The sequence below is a fragment of the Amblyomma maculatum genome, chromosome 1 (genome assembly GCF_055883805.1).
Source record: "Amblyomma maculatum isolate TAMU_Amacu chromosome 1, ASM5588380v1, whole genome shotgun sequence".
NCBI classification, from domain to species: Eukaryota; Metazoa; Arthropoda; class Arachnida; order Ixodida; family Ixodidae; genus Amblyomma; species Amblyomma maculatum.
Window position 1 is genome coordinate 245,670,565 of NC_139344.1, and position 17,835 is coordinate 245,688,399.

A 17,835-nucleotide genomic window follows, 5' to 3' on the forward strand; every position below is an offset into this window, starting at 1 on the left:
TGGTTAGGTGTAAATGTCCACAATTCCATGGAGTCCACTCAAAATCATAAGGCTCCTTCCTTTCCCCAAAACCTAATTTAAATAAAAATTATGAAAAAAAAAACCGCGGATTGAAAAGCGGGTGTTAAACAGGCTATCGCTGCAACACTCAGCTTTCGCTTATCACTAGGTTCAAGCCATCATTAAACCCCCATAATTTTTTATAAATCAATTGATAGAGCTCTGTAAACTTTCTGCAAAGCGACTCCATTCGCGTGCTTTCCTTCAGTATGGTAGTGTTGCCACAAACAAAACGAGATGACGCCCCCATCGCGGCAGACGATGCAGATATTCAACTTCTGATCGGACCAGACAAGTATTGCAAACCAAACTTTGTATAATAAAATACTGCCGACAAAATGCCATTTCTGTGCAAAATTTTAGCTCTGAGGATTCGATGGTGTAGCTGGGAGAAGCAATGTACGGCACACGTATAATTGCACAATGCGCTGTAGTGCTGAACCGCCAAGCAAAACCATATTCCAAACTTTCCCACATATTCATCAGTTTAGGCGTGGTTAAACCCCGGCTAGTATTTGCTTGGGGTAGTGGCCCTGGCCATAGTTCGAACCAAGACCTTCGAATAGACCCGCAAGGACGCTACGTATGCACGCTCGCAGCATCCATCGAAAGAACCACCGCGCGTACGCTGGTCACGTGCGCAGTCTGCGCGGTGCGCTCTCTCTGCATTACCTGCCACATGAGTCTCCTCTGCGCATGCCTGGCCGTTGCCTAGCAACGGAGACGCGAAGCGCGGGAACAGATGCGTGCCTTATATGGCCATATGCCAATCAACGATCAATCACTAATTTCTAATAAATTAGTAATTACTCATTATAGTGCCAGCAGCTTAATTATTTAATTACTTTTTAAGGCCACGCACCCGGTAAAATAAACCACACAACAGTAAACGTAGAACTGCGAAGATACAAGGAGCACGACCTCGTCGTTACCAAGCAGAATAATTCACCATGTCCTCGAATATGAGACCGTCTGTGCGCAGTGATATGTTAGCAAGAAATAAAACTACAGATATATTCTGAATCCTTATACTCAATGGTCAGCAGCCTGCCCTCATTCTATTGCACTCTCGTTATACCACTGTAAAGAAATAAAGCGCAAAACAGCCGATGTGCCAGTAGATTTGGTAAGGAAACAGGCCAATTTGCCTTCGGCCTGCCAGTGTTAAAGTGATCAGCGCGGCTGCTGGTGATGTCTTAATTTTTATCTTTTGTTCGAATTGCTTTGCGCACTCACGCGCAGAACGAGCCTTGGGTGAATTGGAGTCGTACTCGCGCTATACATATGCGCTTGCGGGCGCTACTTTGAGGAGACGCAGCCGCTATCGTCTCCCTTCATTCTAGAACACTACACCTCCACAGCCGGACTCAAGCGGCGCCGCCCCGCGTACATCGCCGCTAAAGCCCCTTCGCCGTCGCCGTCGAGTCCGGCAAGCTCTCCGACTTCGCGTTGAGCAGGAGAAATGAGAACGAAAAAGAGCAAGAAAAGCGCGCGTTTCCGTTGCTAGGCAACGACAAGGCATGCGCAGAGCAGACCCATGGCCGCGCATGGCATAGAGTTAATACAAAGACTTTGTATTAACTCTATGGCGCATGGTCCGCGCCGTCCGCGCGATTCAGATCCACCGGTGAGCAACATGGCGCCTAAAGCTAAGTTCCTGGACGGTGAGACTGAATTATTCATTGATATACTGCTTTACTCGCCAGCGTGAATAGTTGTCAATCCACTCAGATTAACTAACATAACGTTGCAGTCCTCTTGAGGCTGATTTTGGTCGCGAACTATGTGGCTACTTGTATGCTGTCTTTGTTTGCATGTGCGACAGCGATATACGTTCGCATGTCGTATATGCCCGAAACGGTTTTTTTTAAAGTAGTAATAATGAGCATCTTATCCTGGTGTATAGCTGATCGTAAAGGACGCTTTGATTTACTTTTAGGTGAACGAGTACTATGTTATCACGGGCCGCTTCTGTACGAGGCTAAGGTGAGCTGTTTTGACATGTGTAACGCGTTCAATTTCTTTGTTCAGCAGTCACATTTTTTCGTTTTCGTTCGTTTACTTTTATTCTAGTGCATAAAAGCCCAGGTTAAAGACAAGCAGACCAAGTATTTCATCCACTACAGTGGTTGGAATAAGAAGTAAGTGTTTTTACGCGCGTTCGGTCGACTGGTCTTTGGCTGGTCTTTGTCCCCACACAGTGGTTGGAATAAGAAGTGTTTCCACGTGCATTCGGTCAACTGGCCTTTGTGACCGTTGTTTTTGTTCTTTTACAAGGTTTTCAATTTTACATTTGACATGTGGCTGCTCTATTAAGGTGGAGAATGGAAAATTGAACTTATCACGCTACATGTATTTATTTGGTATGTTCACGACGCAGTTGGGACGAGTGGGTTCCGGAGAGTAGGGTCCTGAAGTTCAGCGATGCCAACCTTCAGAAACAAAAGGACCTCGAGAGGGCGCATTTGTAAGTTTTTTTTTTCTTTTCATTTCTTGTGTGCGTGCGGCATTCACATATTGGCTCTTGCACCTTCATTTTTTTTTTTTTTTTTTTTTTTTTACTTGTCAGCGAATGTTCGTGCATGCTTGGCGGATTCGGTGTAGCGCTGAATTGAGCAATGGATGCACGCAGGTGCCACTGTTCAACGCTGTTCTGTTTACTTTTGTTTATTTTTCTGCTTCTGCTCGATAGTGCAGCGCTGCTAACAGGCACCTGCTTCTGCACACCCTGTAAGGTTGCCATAGGTGTGCTTCTCAATGCCTCAGTGTTTCACATTCCGCAGCTGACTTCAGGTAAAAAAAAAAAAAAATTAGTACAAAGGAAGTGACAGTTCATGTTGCCATTTAACCACTTGAAGACCGTCAACAAGGTGTCTCTAAACTTCTCAGTTGGCTGGATTATAGATTTGTCAGGGGCACAAGGGCTGAAAATTAGGTTTATGTAAGTAAAAAAATAAATATAGCAACAATAGTGGCAAACCTTGGGTATAAATAACCATTTCTGCTTCTTTTTTTTTTTTAGCACTTGCACGTGGTTAGGGCGCTCGGCTACTGTGCCTAAGGATGCGAGGTCGAATCCCTGCTCCGGCGGCCACTTTTTGATGGAGGCAAAAAGCAAGGCGCCTATGAGCTGTGTGATGGCAGTGCACATTAAAGAACTCTAGGTGGTCAAAATTTCCGGAGCCCTCCGCTACAGCGTCTCTCATAGCCAGAGTCGTTTTGGGACGTTAAACCCCATACACTAATCCAACTGAACGAAACTCAACTTGTCATGGCAATATGCAACAACTGAGAATGCTCAACAAGATTTGATGATTCTTTGTACTACAGTGATTGCATATTGTCAGTGCGGCTGTCACTGAGCCTCATTTGCACTTGGCATTAGTACCAATTTTTCTGTGAAAATGGGTGCACACGTAATAAACTTTACTCTGCCCCTATGAAATTGTCCAGAAAGACGCTTCAGACACGCTACACTTTATTGTGTGCTGCTTTTGCTTATTTTTCAATATTTCAGGCTCAGTCCTACCTATCCAGTGTCCCTAATTGCAGCAGTGCTATATTATGATGAGTGTGCCTGAACACTAGCTTTTGCTTCATGCGTTAATGTCATAGTTGAGCTAATTAGTATGTATCTATTTTTACCAAGCGTAAAAAATGCATCCTTTCATTATGCTGCCAGTTCTTCAGGTTGATGGCATGAGCAATTGGTTAGTATCCTACACATCTCAAGCAGAGACCACATTCAGACATCAGAAGGTCACAGTCAGACATCAGCTGTTTGGAACTGAAGGCACTTAGGTTATGGTTGCAGGTTCTATCTACATGAGTGAGCAAATAGAAAACATGCACTGCTAGGCTTGCATGACGCCATGTGAATTTAAAAGAATTATGCTTAAGAGTTCTTGACCCAATGTATGCAAAGAGACCAAGCCTTGTGTTCACCTTGTGGTTGTGGCTGGCCGTCTGAACAACATCTGGCTTGCGGGTCACAGGAGACTGTTGCTGTAAACCATTCAATAAAATTGCATGGCGTCTTTTATTAGAAAGCTGCATTGATAAAAGCTGTATGACATGTAGCTAAGCAGTGATTGTGAACTGAGGTGAATGGTAAAACTGTCTGGCTTGGAATCTGAAGATGCCCTATGAGTATGCTAGAAATGCAAGAGGCACTGTTATTTGGATGATGCTAGCTATGGTAGTGACTATAAGAAGCTACAGGAGGTCCTTCAGTCTGACCACGCTCCCATGTCAGCATGAGCACAATCATTTCTTCACACTGGCTCACGTAATGTCAAGTCCACTACAGGGTACCCACTCTGTACTGACTGTTGCAACAGTTAACAGGAATCTTGAAATTCTTCTTTCGAGTAAAGCACTTTTGTATTAGCGCACATATGGCATATGACTGTTTTATCTTTTTCAATACCCGTTTGGATAGTGTACTTGCCTGATTCAATCAGAAATTTTTAAAAATCTGTTGTGTGCAGCATCAAATCAATGTCTCAAAACAAGTAGCTTTTGCATCGTTGATATCAATGGGGCCATCCAGTGCATATCCATGAAACAAACTTTTTTATTCCAGCAGCCATGAACTGAACTTGTTGACTTTCAGGCCAATTTGTGCAAACAATTTTTTTCTGAGCTTAATATTGTAAAACAGTTAAGAAAGTACTTAAATAAGCTGCTCACACAGCACCCCTAATTATTGGACCTTCAAAGGTGAAACAATAGTTCCATGGATAGTCTGTCACTCGATGGCGTCACAGGTGTCAGCTATGCAGAATGGAAGTGCTGCCCCATTTGCTCCATTCTGCTACAATCCGCTTTCCCTGCTTCAAAACTGCTCCATACCTGCTGCTTGCGGTGTTTTACTATCAAATTTTAGTTCAATATGGGAACAATGGCAGCGCACTGGTGGCAGAGGTATAACACATCTTGCACTGAGCTTAATACAAACAAAAGGTTCAAAAGCTAAGGGAGCATAAAGCATAATAAATATTTGTTCGTAAGTAAATTTAATATGATCCGCAAACAACTCAATGTAATTGTGAAAAAATGCACAGTGCATCCGACATAACACGTCCCAGCCTTTTGAATCACCGGTGGAAAGAAGCAAGGGGCACAAGCGAAGCAAGTAGTGCATACTACGAACCGTTAGGAAATTTGTTTGGCTGCGAAAGCTACACAGGTTCTTTTGCTGTATAAAACAAGCTGGTACTCCACAATCGTGCCTGCTTATCAATGACAAGCTTGCCAGGCCTTTGTCATACAAAAGCATATTTGAAGCGTTGTGAGGTGCTGTGCCAGAAATACCCATCACTAGAAACCTTCTCAAGAGTGTTGGAAAGCCATGCAGGACATATTGCCAAGATGTTCAAACTGAACCATTGCTCAAGCGAAAACGTGAGGTTTTGACAGGAGGCAGTGAAGGAAAGAAGGTGAAGGATGAAAGCCTACCATTCAGTGCCCTTTATCCTCTGAAGACACTGCTGACAAGTGCTTGGGATCAGTGCAGATGTAGAATAAGGAAGGATATGCACAAAAAATGTCGGGCCCATTGATGTGAACTCTAGTGGCGCTGGTTATATCAAAGTGGTAGACTCCATGTTTGAATCTATCAAGTCAAAATAGGCAAAATCATTAGATCAAACTTGGTGTTCGGTTATGAAGCGCATAAGCAAGCATCCCGTTTGCTGGAAGTCTGTTCCGAATTGTTGCTTAGGTCAGCCTATGTTCGAAGCATCTTTAAATGTTTGGGCTGTTTGTCTTGTCTTCTCAGTGGTGGTTGTCTAGTTAAAAGCATTGGAATCGGATTGGGGATTTTGTATGTCAGGAAAAGAAAACTGCAGTTATCAAATGCACTTGAGCTGAAATCAGCTCCAAAATGCAGTTAGAATGCTCCAAAACTTCTCTTTTACTTCTCCAAAACTGCTCCAAAATGGCATTATTACTGCTCCCTAAGCTGCTCCAAAATGCTCGAGCCTGCATCCCTGGCTATGTGAAAGCTGATTGTTTTGGGTTGTCGATGCTGCATACAACGCAAATGTCAAATTATTTGGATTGAACCAGGCAAGTACACCATCATCCACACTGCACATCAGATTTCAGCCTGAATAAGTACATGGTTTACCCGATATATTTTGCGGTTCGCATATAGCATTTCAGCAGTCTATATACATCCACCTCCCATATTCTTTGTGGAGCTCCCTGTGTGGGTGAATGTTGCATCAGCGCTGTTCGGCGCTGTGATATAACCGCATTAAGTGTTGCTGTTTATTGGCTACTCTGTGCCATTGCTTGACAGTCTTCATCAGCTGCATTGCATCAAGGAACTCATTTTCATCTTTTTGGGGGCTACTCGTACAGGACATGTAGGGAAACTGCCTAAATTAATTACTAGTGCTCCAAGTTGGAAACTCGCCACAGTGGCATATACATTTTTAGTGACTGTAGTCAGTGAACTGTTCAAGTTTTTTTTCGGTGCTATTGAAGCATTAGAGCAGAATGTCTTAGTGGCTTTATTTTTGAGACGGAACTGGTGAGAAGGTAGTTCCCCATGCACGCAACATGAATGGCAGGCCCAGCAAGAACGTTTTGCCGATTTAGTTGGTGTAGTGTGCACGGCCTCAAATGCACACAACCTGTAATCAAAGTTCTGTGCAGCAGCAGCAGTGTGCTGCGGTTCCTGTAGCACATCCTTTGAGGCAGATGGAAATCACAATTTGTGTCAGCTATGTGGACTGTACACGTTGCCTCCTCTTTGACGATGGCACGGCAGCCATCAGCAGACTCCGTCACAGTTCTCGGACTCGCTCGCTTGTAAATTTCCAAATTCTACATTTTCATAGGTTGGTGCACATTAGTTTTGAGGTGTATCGAGACACATAAGCCTTTTATTAGATAACCTTAAATATATGTGCCGTAAACCCACGAAGGCATTCATGCAGCGCACACTGCTTTAGCATATTCATAGTTGCTTTACAGGTCAGTGTTTTGCAGATGAATGTTTCAAGGTATCTGTTCTGCTCCACACACGCTTAGTCATGTACTTTTTCAAGATTGTCACGGATTATCTGTGGCCAGGCGAGCAAGACTGCGGGAGGTCACATGGGTTTAACTGGTGCAGTCAGCTGCAGCATGTGTGAGAGTGACCACATGCATGGCAGGTAATGCGCCAGCTGCTAGAATTCCTTGCGGATGATGTCGGGAGAAGGCATCCTATCTGCTTGCACATGCTGCTCTGCATCATGCAGTGGCTGACCACTGTTTCATACCGAGCCGGTGCTCATATAGCGTAAGGTTAAACCTGTTGCATGTTCTGCTTTGCTTTTGCTTTGATTGCATGGGCCATGCCAAAATTGTTCACCCAGCCTGATTTAGTGGTTGATTTGCTTGAGCTCTAATCGCTCGGCAACAGTACGCAGCATGTCGTATGCTGGCTTAGCAAGGTTCCCATTTTTTTTTTTTTTAATAATTCCCACTTTTTAGTTTTATATCATTATGCAGGCCCCCTAGTATTATGGGGGCAAGGTGCAATAATGCATGAATAATGGCTGTTTTGAAAGGGAATTCATCACCCAGTGTGCTTGTGCTGCCTTGTGGGTCATTGCTATGTTTTAGAGCGCAGCTCTTATGTGCCTGTTGTTGCCATTGTTGTCCGTGTAACCGAGCGAAAGAGAGTTACGAGCCAAAGAAAATTTCTCGGAAGAGAAAGAAGAGCCGAGTGCTCTCATAGCTCTTTCTTTTCTTTTGAGAAATTTTCGTTGGCTAGTGAGAAAAATAAAGTGTGCTTTGTAACTGCACATGCATACATACAAGCATCTCAAATTCTTTGCCTCACATTGCAGAAATGATCAACTAGCTGCTCTCAGATTTCATGTTAAGGAATATCGTAATTGTCCTTGATACTTTTTTACTGTCCCTCAACAGTGCTTTGTAGCACTTATGTGTGGCAAGTCATCTATAAATGATGTGCGCTGCAACGTGATGGTGACAAGGATTGGTTTATAAACAAAGGGCTTCAGGCTTTGAAGCTACATGTGCGCAGTCTTGGTAACGGCTTTATTTATCAATACTACAATCCCCCAAGGGATTATTGCGGGTGGGTACATGAATACAGAATAAGATAATTTACAAGTACAGGTGTCAGAAATTTAAAGAAGATCGGACATGAAGTGTAAGCTTGGCAGGAATGCAATAGTTATGTATGCAAACACACAAGAGCCTTGTCTTGTTTTAGAACAGTAAAGGAAGTGTGGGAACTGAAGGATTGATTGTTGTATTGCAGGTGAGCTGTGTGCTAAGTGTGGTGATATTTGGTGGGTTGTGTGCTTACATTCTCTACTTGATGGGGATTGCGTGTCTGCCGCTGCCTAAGTTTCAGTGTGTTGCCGCCAGCAGGCACTGAGCGAGAGTCCTTTCAGCAACTTCTGAAGGTGGAGTGCGTGACAGGGAACATCATTCTGTTGTCATTAGTGTGGTGGCCTGTGTTGCGTCAGCTTTCATTGTTTGGGGCACTCTCACCCACAGTTTGTGTGTATGTGTTTGTTTCTTGGATGACTCAGGTCTGCCGCATCTCAATCACACTCAGCTGTGTAAGTACCAGCCTTCTACCTATCACTCAGTTCTGGCCATAAGTGTGCAAGAGTGTGCTGTTGCCTGCTACTGTGGCTGGGCTCTCCCCTGTGCTGTTTATCATATGTTGTGCACTCAGTCACCACTTGTAGGACTTGTATATACAACCGTGCCTCTTTAACATGGACACATTGGTTTCCAATCAAACTGTTCATAATGCGAGTCGTCCATAGCAACGAATCTTAAAGAAATATATTAGTCTGATGGAGTAGATTTATAATATAGGAATAATTACTCATTGACATCCACCCAAACACAGTCATATGGCTACAAAAACAAGCTATAATGACTATATATAAATATATATATATAAATATACTATATGATATATTAAAAAGCTGTAATTACTGTCCGCTTTTGTTGATAGTGGTGGGCACTGAAGTTGAATCTAGTCATAAAATGGGGAACTACAAGCTAATTATCTTGGCCACCTTTATGCTTGAAATAAAGTAGCGTATCTTGACGAGTCTAGTCGTATATAGATATACTTCATAACGTCTCATGGATAAATGACGACTTGTATTACAACTGTTCGCATCCCACAAGCTGCTGCATGATATCAGCACTCAGTAGGCTGAAAGCTGCTTAATTTGGCATTCTACTCCACACAAGCTGCTGTGAGAATTTTCTTTTCAGCCATTCATGTAATACAGAGAATGGTAATGTGCATCAGCTAGCTAGGCAACTTCACTCTGTTTGCATGAAACCAGGAAAGGGGCATTACTTAGTGATTGGCACTTGCTAAATGCATTCAAGTGGAAGATACTCAAGGTACCGAAGTGTACATTTTGGGCGGGGAAATATAGAATTGGTTCTCATTTCTGTCTACATTAACGCAACAAAACTACACGGGCCCCAGTGATATGTGTGCATTTTTCCCTTGTCCATTGTCTGGACAGAGAGTTTCCCTATTAGCGAGGTGCAAATACGTTGAACAAGTTTGGTCCTCAGAGATATTGCCCATAATTCGAGTCGTCCATATTAATGATGGTCATATTAACGAGGCACGACTGTACATGTATATTAGTCATTAATCTGGTGTTGCATTTTGATTACATTTCTTTCATCATTAGAAGTGCCTCCTCTGACTTGCTTTTTGAGAGAAGAGTGCATTCACAAGAACGAGGGCAAAGCAGGAAACAAAGATGCAGTGTGATGGCTAGTCATTGAACAAGCATCAGCAATATTTCATTTGCTGCTTTTGGTTTTGCTGTAGTTCCCATCATGCTGGTGGTGCAAAAAGGGAACACAAACCCTAGGCTCAATAGGTCTCTTCTTTAATGGAAAATAGCTTAGGGCTGGCTGCTTTAAGAGACGGCATGCGAAACATTATTTTTGTCTCGCAGAGATAAACCTGTGCACTTCATATGTTCTCAGGAGAAAGTGCCTTTTGCAATGCTTGCATTACATGTAGCTTCTTTCAAAATTTTTATTTCACTTCCTGATGGGGTCAATGGTGCTGTCGCAAAGGATGTTCGGGTTGCTTTGGGACCATAGTAAATAGTAACACTATGCAGAAATGCTTTTCTAGAGGATAAATTTATATAATTACGCAAAGTGCACTGAAGGTAGCATAGTGATGCTGAACTTCGCTTTTGAAGCAAATGCTGAGTGCATGAAGCCTTTAGTGGCACTTAAGGGAAAAGGGCAGTTCATGCCTGAGCAGTGTGGGCATGTGTTTACAGGTCGTCATAAATTATTCCTGTTGTTTTTCTTCGTCTTGAGCTAGGTATTGCTTCATCTAGCTCTACTTGGTAGCTCTACAGTACAGTTCTTAGTACATACTGCTTCGCAGTTGGTAACACCCGATCAAAAATTATTTTTGAGACAGAATGGATGCGTGCTTCCTTAACAAAGACTTGGTTCTATCTCATACTGTTTGCTAACTTCTTACACTGCTAGTCCTTATGGCATCGTCAACCGAAACCGATCACTGTGTTTAGTATGTGTGCACAACTGTCAATACATAATCGGTGACTGGCAGTTGTAGGGAAGAAATTCTCTAGAGGCTATAGGCAGGCATTTTCTGGAGGGAGGTGCATCTGGCCATTTCTTTAACAGTATGGTGTATCAACAACTGGCCATCTTAACAGCACCTCACCACAGTACTGAGCGTCGAAACCATTGACTGTGCCTGCACAGAAGGCTTCGCCTGCCACAAGTATATTTGGCCAGTCTCTTCCTGGGAGCACGACTTACTGCCGATTTTCTTGATGTGCAGCTTCCTATACGAGCTGAGATAGCAGAGGTGCGCGGAACTAATTTTTTTTTTTGGCATATGTAGGCCATATTTTGCCATTTCAGTCATATTAGGTCATATAGGTGTTAACTTTGCCTTGCATGTGCATGTGTCATGGGGACACGTGCCTGTGTGCACAATTGTGAGCCCTAATTGCTTTGTCAATTCAGTACGGCTCCCCAGCTACATGCCAGTACATTATAGACTTCCTCGGCCAGGTGGCAGTAATTAATACACAGTTGTAGGGGTGTTGTCATCAGTGGTGCATTTGTAGTGCATTTTACAGCAAGGTTGAAGCGAGTGACGTGCATGAAACCAAATCAGGCAGCTGCTTTCTTCATATTCGCTGCTCTTTATGTTCTTCCTCACGATGCAGCTGTCATTGCCAAAGGAATGAGAGGGAAGAATGAGGCCACGCCTGTGTCGGGCCAATAAGACGAGCCTAGCGGGCAGCTGTCACTTTAGGAAGAAACTTGTGCTCATATGCTTATTGCTGGTTCTGCCACTGGGTATCGTAGTAAGGTGCTGTTAAGACAATGAGTCAATACTCACATGATAGTATTAAAGAATTTGGAGGGTGCACATCTAGCATGCTTCAAGGGGTGTGAAAAACTTAAAGGCACTGTTTTTCTTTGTAGCCTTGAATGTACATCACCAAACTTCTTGTTGTAATACAGTCCTTGCATATCTTTGTTATGCCGCCGGGGTGGCGCAGTGGTTAGGGCGCTCGACTACTGTTCCCAAGGGTGCGGGATCGAATCCCGGCCCCGGCGGCCACTTTTCGATGGAGGCGAAAAGCAAGGCGCCCGTGTGCTGTGCGATGTCAGTGCATGTTAAAGAACCCCAGGTGGTCAAAATTTCCGGAGTCCTCCATTACGGCGTCTCTCATAGCCTGAGTCGCTTCGGGACGTTAAACCCCACAAACCAAACCATATCTTTGTTTTTGTAAGTGTTGCGTATATACATTTTCTTTTTTTTAGAGATGAGCAGCATTTGGCTGCAGCTAGGTGCGCTAGTCTGAAATTTATGTTCTGTAACAACACCTGATCACAGGAGTATGTCTGCTTTTACATTGGGCAGCTGAAAGCTTATGTTCACTCGAGCACTATGTGTACTTTCAGGAAAGGAAAAAAGACCAAAGGCACTAAGTCAAAGAAGGAAGTGGACAAGGAGCGCTCAGCTCCATCCCAGACTCAGAAGCAAAAAGGTGTGTATGCTTTTCTGCAAACATTTTTTTAAAAACGAATTTACCCTGCCTACAGTGATATCAGTGACTGGCAGTTGTGACAAATTTACTGACATGCTTTCTGAAGTGCATTTCTGCTCTTATTACATGTCACTAAAATATAAACAGTATTTCACAGAATGGTATACTTGACATTAGTCTAAGATGGAGGAAAAAAAAACTGGGATGGGCGTGTCACTTGGTGTCATTGGAAGCTACCACTTCTGCTTATCAGCCCAAGCATAACTTGTGCTGATGTAAAAATTGGTTAACACTGACAACATTTAATCTGATAAAGATGCATGGAAAGTGCCCAATTGACAAATGTAGTGTCAAATGGAAGAATGCCATCATTATAATTTAGGTGGATGACTGGTGTAGCAAAAATAATTAGGTCCTAAAATTGACCCTTCTGGTGCATTGCTGTCAAGTTCCGCACACGGGAGAATTTTTCACAATAGCTCCATATTACTCGTTACTAGGGGATTTACATTAACCACCCAAAATACTTGCCTGCCACATTGGCTCGGTGAATTTGGCTGCTAAGTTTAAGGTCACAGGATCAAATTCTCACATTAGTGGCAATATTTTGATGGAGTTGAAATGCAGAAACAACTGCATTCTGTATTATATCAGTGCACGGTAATGGACACTGAGGACAGGCAGAAGTTGGCCTGTATCGATGGGACACTGCATTCCAATCTCAATGATACCTCTCTAATTCCTCCTCCTCCAGGGGGTAGCACTGCTGCACCATTTGAGCCATTTTGATACACACATTTTGATACACTGTGTTCTGCGATACACAGTTTTCTGCATTAAATTTGCAGAAATTATTCCCGTTTGCACCAGAAAGGTCAGACAAGCACAACACTTCTTTTTTGCCAGGCGTATCATGTCTTCCAGAAGTGTAAGAACACTCAAAATAGTTAGCAGTAGTGATTGCTATTCCATTCGTACCGCACTTAGTGCATATATTCGATCAATCTGGATATTCGGAAAGTTCTAAATTTTTCATATGTCCGAACTCGTGGCCAATGATCGCAGATTCCAACAGCGTTCATTGGTTGCAGCATTTCACAACTGTTGCGTCAGTGAACTGGCTCATCTTTCACTGGCTCTGGTTAAGCGAGAAAGCGATGCTTTGACCGCATTGAGAGCAGGGGCGGCGGCATGAGTGGGTGAGATGTGGTGCAGCGTGGCAAATCATAGCGTCGAGCTACGGTGCAGTCAACGAGTAAGGATGAGCAGCAAAGAGGGAAAACGGGTGCCAGTATTTCGATCATTTTCGATCACTGTACCGCGAGAGACGCGCCACCTGCGGAACATGTCTTGGGAACATTGCGGAACGGCTAAAGCACTTACACATGCACTCCTGTGGTCACTTGGTAGCTACCACTTTAATCCAGTTTTACTAAATTCTGTCAATTCAACCTTTGTTAATTTGGACTAGGAGTGCGGTCCACACACATGTAAGTCTGGCGTGGGACAGCTCGTGCTTCCAGATATGGGCGAGCTCGCACAGGTCAATTTAGACTAGGTAGGGGGTTGAATTGAAGTATGACTCGCACAGCCAGCAGTCACCGATGTAGTTGTCCCGAATCCAAATTCAATTTGATGGAACAGTGGTGCGCAGGCACTCGTCCATGCTATGGCAGGCATGATGACGATCGGAGTTCCCCAATTCCAATGTACAGCTCATTGGCATAGTTCTGGTTTTATCTTCACGCTATCCCTTGGCTGCGATCAGGCGTGTGCATCGCCTAGTCGGGCTGTTTTGGAGGCTCCTTTGCGTGTCACTAGCCTTAAATTTTTATTTTAGTATGGCGTCACGTGTTCTAACACCTGCGCATATTCCCCTCGCTTGTATTCAGTCTGTGCATTTAAGTATCTTCAAAGCGCGACAGGGCCGTTTTGTAAGCAGGCGCCACTTCTACTCCCATTGCATTGCGAAGAAGCAGGTTTGACTGCATGCCCTCCAGTTGCTCCAAAATGCTGATATTGCTGCAACGGAACGATTACATCTCTGCTGCATAGCTGCTCCAGGATGCACATTTTCTGCTACAAATTTGCTTCAAAACGCATACTTTCCTGCTCCAAGAGCTGCTCCAAAACCTTTTTCTCTCATCACCTGTACACCTGTTTCTCTCAAGAATGAAGCTGGGATAAGCTAGAGAAGACTAGAAAATGAAATGCAGGCATTGCTATCGCTGTCGAATTTTGCAGGAAAAATGTGTTGCTTTAACACTGATTTCTGGACACTGATCCCAGAGGCTGTGCTACACCATCATTCACTTTGAAAGTGCAGCAGCTTATCCTTTTCAAAGGACAGCAAGAGTCTGAATTGACTGGCAAGAAGATTTTGCTATCTTGTTTTCTTGGTGATAAATGTCTTTTGCTGCCGGTGAAATGACAAAATAGCCAAAAGGAGCCGGAGAATCAGTTTTTCCTGAGAGCAGCAGTTGGATGGGGTTGTCCTCACAGTGCCCCTGGTAATGAGTAAAGATGCCAAACTTTGGTTGCATCTTTTCCTCTTTGCAGTGAGGCTTAAGATTCAGCCATACTTATAAGAATTTGACTATCACTCAGACTGCATTTGTAGTATCGCAAGTTTTGTAGCGAAGGGTCGTACCTGATGCATTAAAAAAAATGCTACCAAAGTGGCCTTTATTTCTTTAAAAGCCCATTGTGCATGTTTACTTTTCAAACTAGAGCCCATCATACTGCTTTATAAGCTCCCCAGATTGGTCATTCCTGACACAGCTATTTACTGTGGGTAGGCAGCACAGAGACTGAATAATACAAATACCGTATTTACTCGCATAATGATCGCACTTTTTTTTTTTAAAATACTGACGCAGATTTCGGGGTGCGATCATTACGCGGGGTAAATTTTCTACAAAAAATTTTCGAGCACCGAAAACGCGAACAAGTTGCAGGTCAGACATCTTAGAACATATATCTCGATTACAACCAAAAATAAAAGCTGAGTAAGGCTTACCTTCGCAATAAACACGCACATTAAGCATCACATGGAGTGCACAATGCCCATTTATTTTTTTTCGTCAGTACTCTAATCAAAGTCTGAATCCTCGCCATCCTCGCTTTCACTGCTGCACGACTCATCGGAAACGGCAGTGTCGTCGCTGGGAGCATCTTCACAATTCCGCAGGAAGTCATCTTCCGTTCCATCCAAAGCGTTAGATATGCCCGTCTTCTTAAAACTCTTAGCCACTACCTCGTCGGGGATACTGCTCCACGCTTCTGTGATCCACGAGCACAGCATCACCACGGATGGCCTTCTAATCTTTCCGCTCGGCGTCAAATCATGCTGGCCCATCGCCATCCACTCAGCATAAAGTCGTCGAACGTTGTCCTTGAACGGTTTGTTCAAAGACACGTCGAGAGGCTGCAGCAGCGAAGTCAGGCCGCCAGGAATGACTGCAATGTCCGTGCGCAGCTCTTTCAGCTTGGCACGCATGCTGTCCACAAGGTGACCCCTAAAACTGTCCAAAACCAGAAGCGAGGGAAGCAGAAATGCTCCTGGTCTTCTTCCCCAAACAGTCTTGATCCAGTCGACCATCAGGTCTGCAGTCATCCACCCTTTCATCTGTGCACGTATATGGATGCCACGGGGAAAGTTTCCCTTCGGAATAGTCTTCCGTTTGAAGATCACGTATGGTGGCAGCTTCCGCCCGTCGGCCGTCACAGCAAGCATGACTGTGCATCGCTGTTTTTCTGCGCCAGACGTCTTCACGAGGATGCTCCGAGCACCCTTCTCGTTCACAGTTGTATTCCAGGGCATGTCGCACTTCAGTGGAGTTTGATCGGCGTTTCCAATTTGCGACATGAGGGCAGCCGCATTTTTCGCGAAGCCTAGTGACGAAGTGATGGAAGTCTATCACTTTGCTTTCATACGCGGCTGGGAGCCGCTGGCACAACGACGTCCGCCGCCTCAGGGAAAGTCCATTCCGTCGCATAAAGCGAGTAGTCCAACCGGAGCTAGCACGGAAATCCTTTGCGGCGATTCCCAGCTTCCTGGCAGTTGTGCGCGCCTGCGTCTGTATCATTTCTAATGACACTGCACAACCATCCTTGCGCAGGTCCCTCACGTATCCTAGGACCGCCTACTCAACACGAGGGAACTTGCCTGTTTAGGGTCCACGGAAAGCCCGCCGTGTCTTGTTCGTAGCCATCAGCTTCTCGCGCTGCTTCTTCCAATAGCGTATCCTCATTTCGTCCACGCCGAAATGCCTACCAGCAGCGCGGTTGCCATGCTCCAGTGCATAGTCGACAGCCTTGAGCTTGAACGCGGCGGTGTAACTGGCATACCGCCCCATGGTGAAATGGCGTAAACTCGCACAAAAACACAAAGCACGCTACGACGCTGCCGAATTGCAAAATGGCGAATGCCGCAAAGCATGGAATCATGGGAACTCCAACGTTACTAGACTAGGTTGGGAACTCGTCGGAATGCATTCGCTGCGGGATGACTGCAGATCAACCACCAGGCGGCTCCATGTTCGGGGTGCGATCATTACGCGGGAAATTTAAAAAATGGAATTTTGACCTCAAAATTCAGGGGTGCGATCATTATGCGAGTAAATACGGTAGCGACCGAGGCATCAGAGGTGATAGGTCGGCATTTTCATCCTTGATCCTTGGCAAGAGAGAAAAGAGATCCATCTAGGCATATATACACACACCCCGCCACCGGTTTGGGGCAGAGCATACCTTGTGACTGGTGTTCAAACTTTTCACCCTGCCACGTTGGATTAGTTGTTAGGTCACTCGACTGCTGATTCCAAAGATGCAGGATCAATCTCAGCTGTAATGGCCGCATTTCAATGGGAGTAAAATTCAAGGCACCCACATACTGTGTGATGTCTGTGCATGTTCAAAGAACTCCAGGTGGTCGAAATGTCTGGAGACTGCCGCTCCAGCGCCCCTCATAGCCGATGTCACTTTGGGATGCAAGCTTTACAAACTGCCGTGATTGGTTGATCACTGAGCATAAAGTAAGTTTCATTTTCAAAGCTGTGTCGTGCGCTTGTCATGCTTCTTTCACTTTAGTTGCTTTTCCTAGCAGCACAAACGTGTGCATCGAATGACCGTGTAGTCTGCCAGGAGTACACTGACTGGCGGTTAATGCCTCCTATATTTTATTATGCAGCAATATTTTCAACTCATCCGACCAGAAAAGCGTCACACTCACGCTAATTCATGTCAGCATTTTGGTGCCTCGTTCTTTGTGCAGCATTCAGGGTGGTGTCGTACCATTTCGCTTCCCATTTTGCATCCGTCTGCAAGTCGAGTCTATAGGGATTAGAACCAACGGCATAGTGCACCTCCAATTGTGTGCCGCTTATTGTAAGCATAGGTGTCCACCGAAAAGTGAGGTAGGTGTTGCGCCTTCCTTTCCACAAAAGCCAAATCAACTAAAGATGGTGAACACTTTTCCAAGCTCTGTGCTGGTCTGTCAACGCAAAAGGACCTAAAAGGCGGTACCGAAGGCACGTCTGCTCTTAAGGCGAAGTTTAAGCGTCTTCCCAATTTTGTTGAAGGTCTGCACATTTTTTGGGGGGAATCATGGGAGCTTGGAGATGCTCTTCAGTCCGCGCACTAGTGGGAAGCACACATCTTTCAATAACGGGCAAATTCACAGCACCTCCTC

The 17,835-nt window shown here is 44.6% G+C and overlaps 1 protein-coding gene and 1 long non-coding RNA gene across 4 annotated transcripts in view; both read left to right on the forward strand.

Annotated features, from left to right (window-relative positions):
• LOC146206141 (uncharacterized) overlaps positions 1–17,835 on the forward strand; it is a 195,608-nt gene that overhangs the window by 41,129 nt on the left and 136,644 nt on the right. The window lies entirely within an intron of this gene.
• The window catches only part of LOC146206142 (mortality factor 4-like protein 1), a 49,512-nt gene continuing 33,261 nt past the window's right edge, over positions 1,585–17,835 (forward strand). The window contains exons 1-6 of one of the 2 annotated variants that reach the window (XM_084590768.1): positions 1,585–1,724; positions 2,000–2,046; positions 2,134–2,201; positions 2,441–2,527; positions 8,628–8,657; positions 12,058–12,143. In XM_084590768.1, the coding sequence (XP_084446894.1) occupies positions 1,598–1,724; positions 2,000–2,046; positions 2,134–2,201; positions 2,441–2,527; positions 8,628–8,657; positions 12,058–12,143 (445 nt within the window). In that variant the 5' untranslated portion in view covers positions 1,585–1,597. The remainder of the gene's footprint in view (positions 1,725–1,999; positions 2,047–2,133; positions 2,202–2,440; positions 2,528–8,627; positions 8,658–12,057; positions 12,144–17,835) is intronic. The other variant, XM_084590769.1, reaches the window with a different exon arrangement.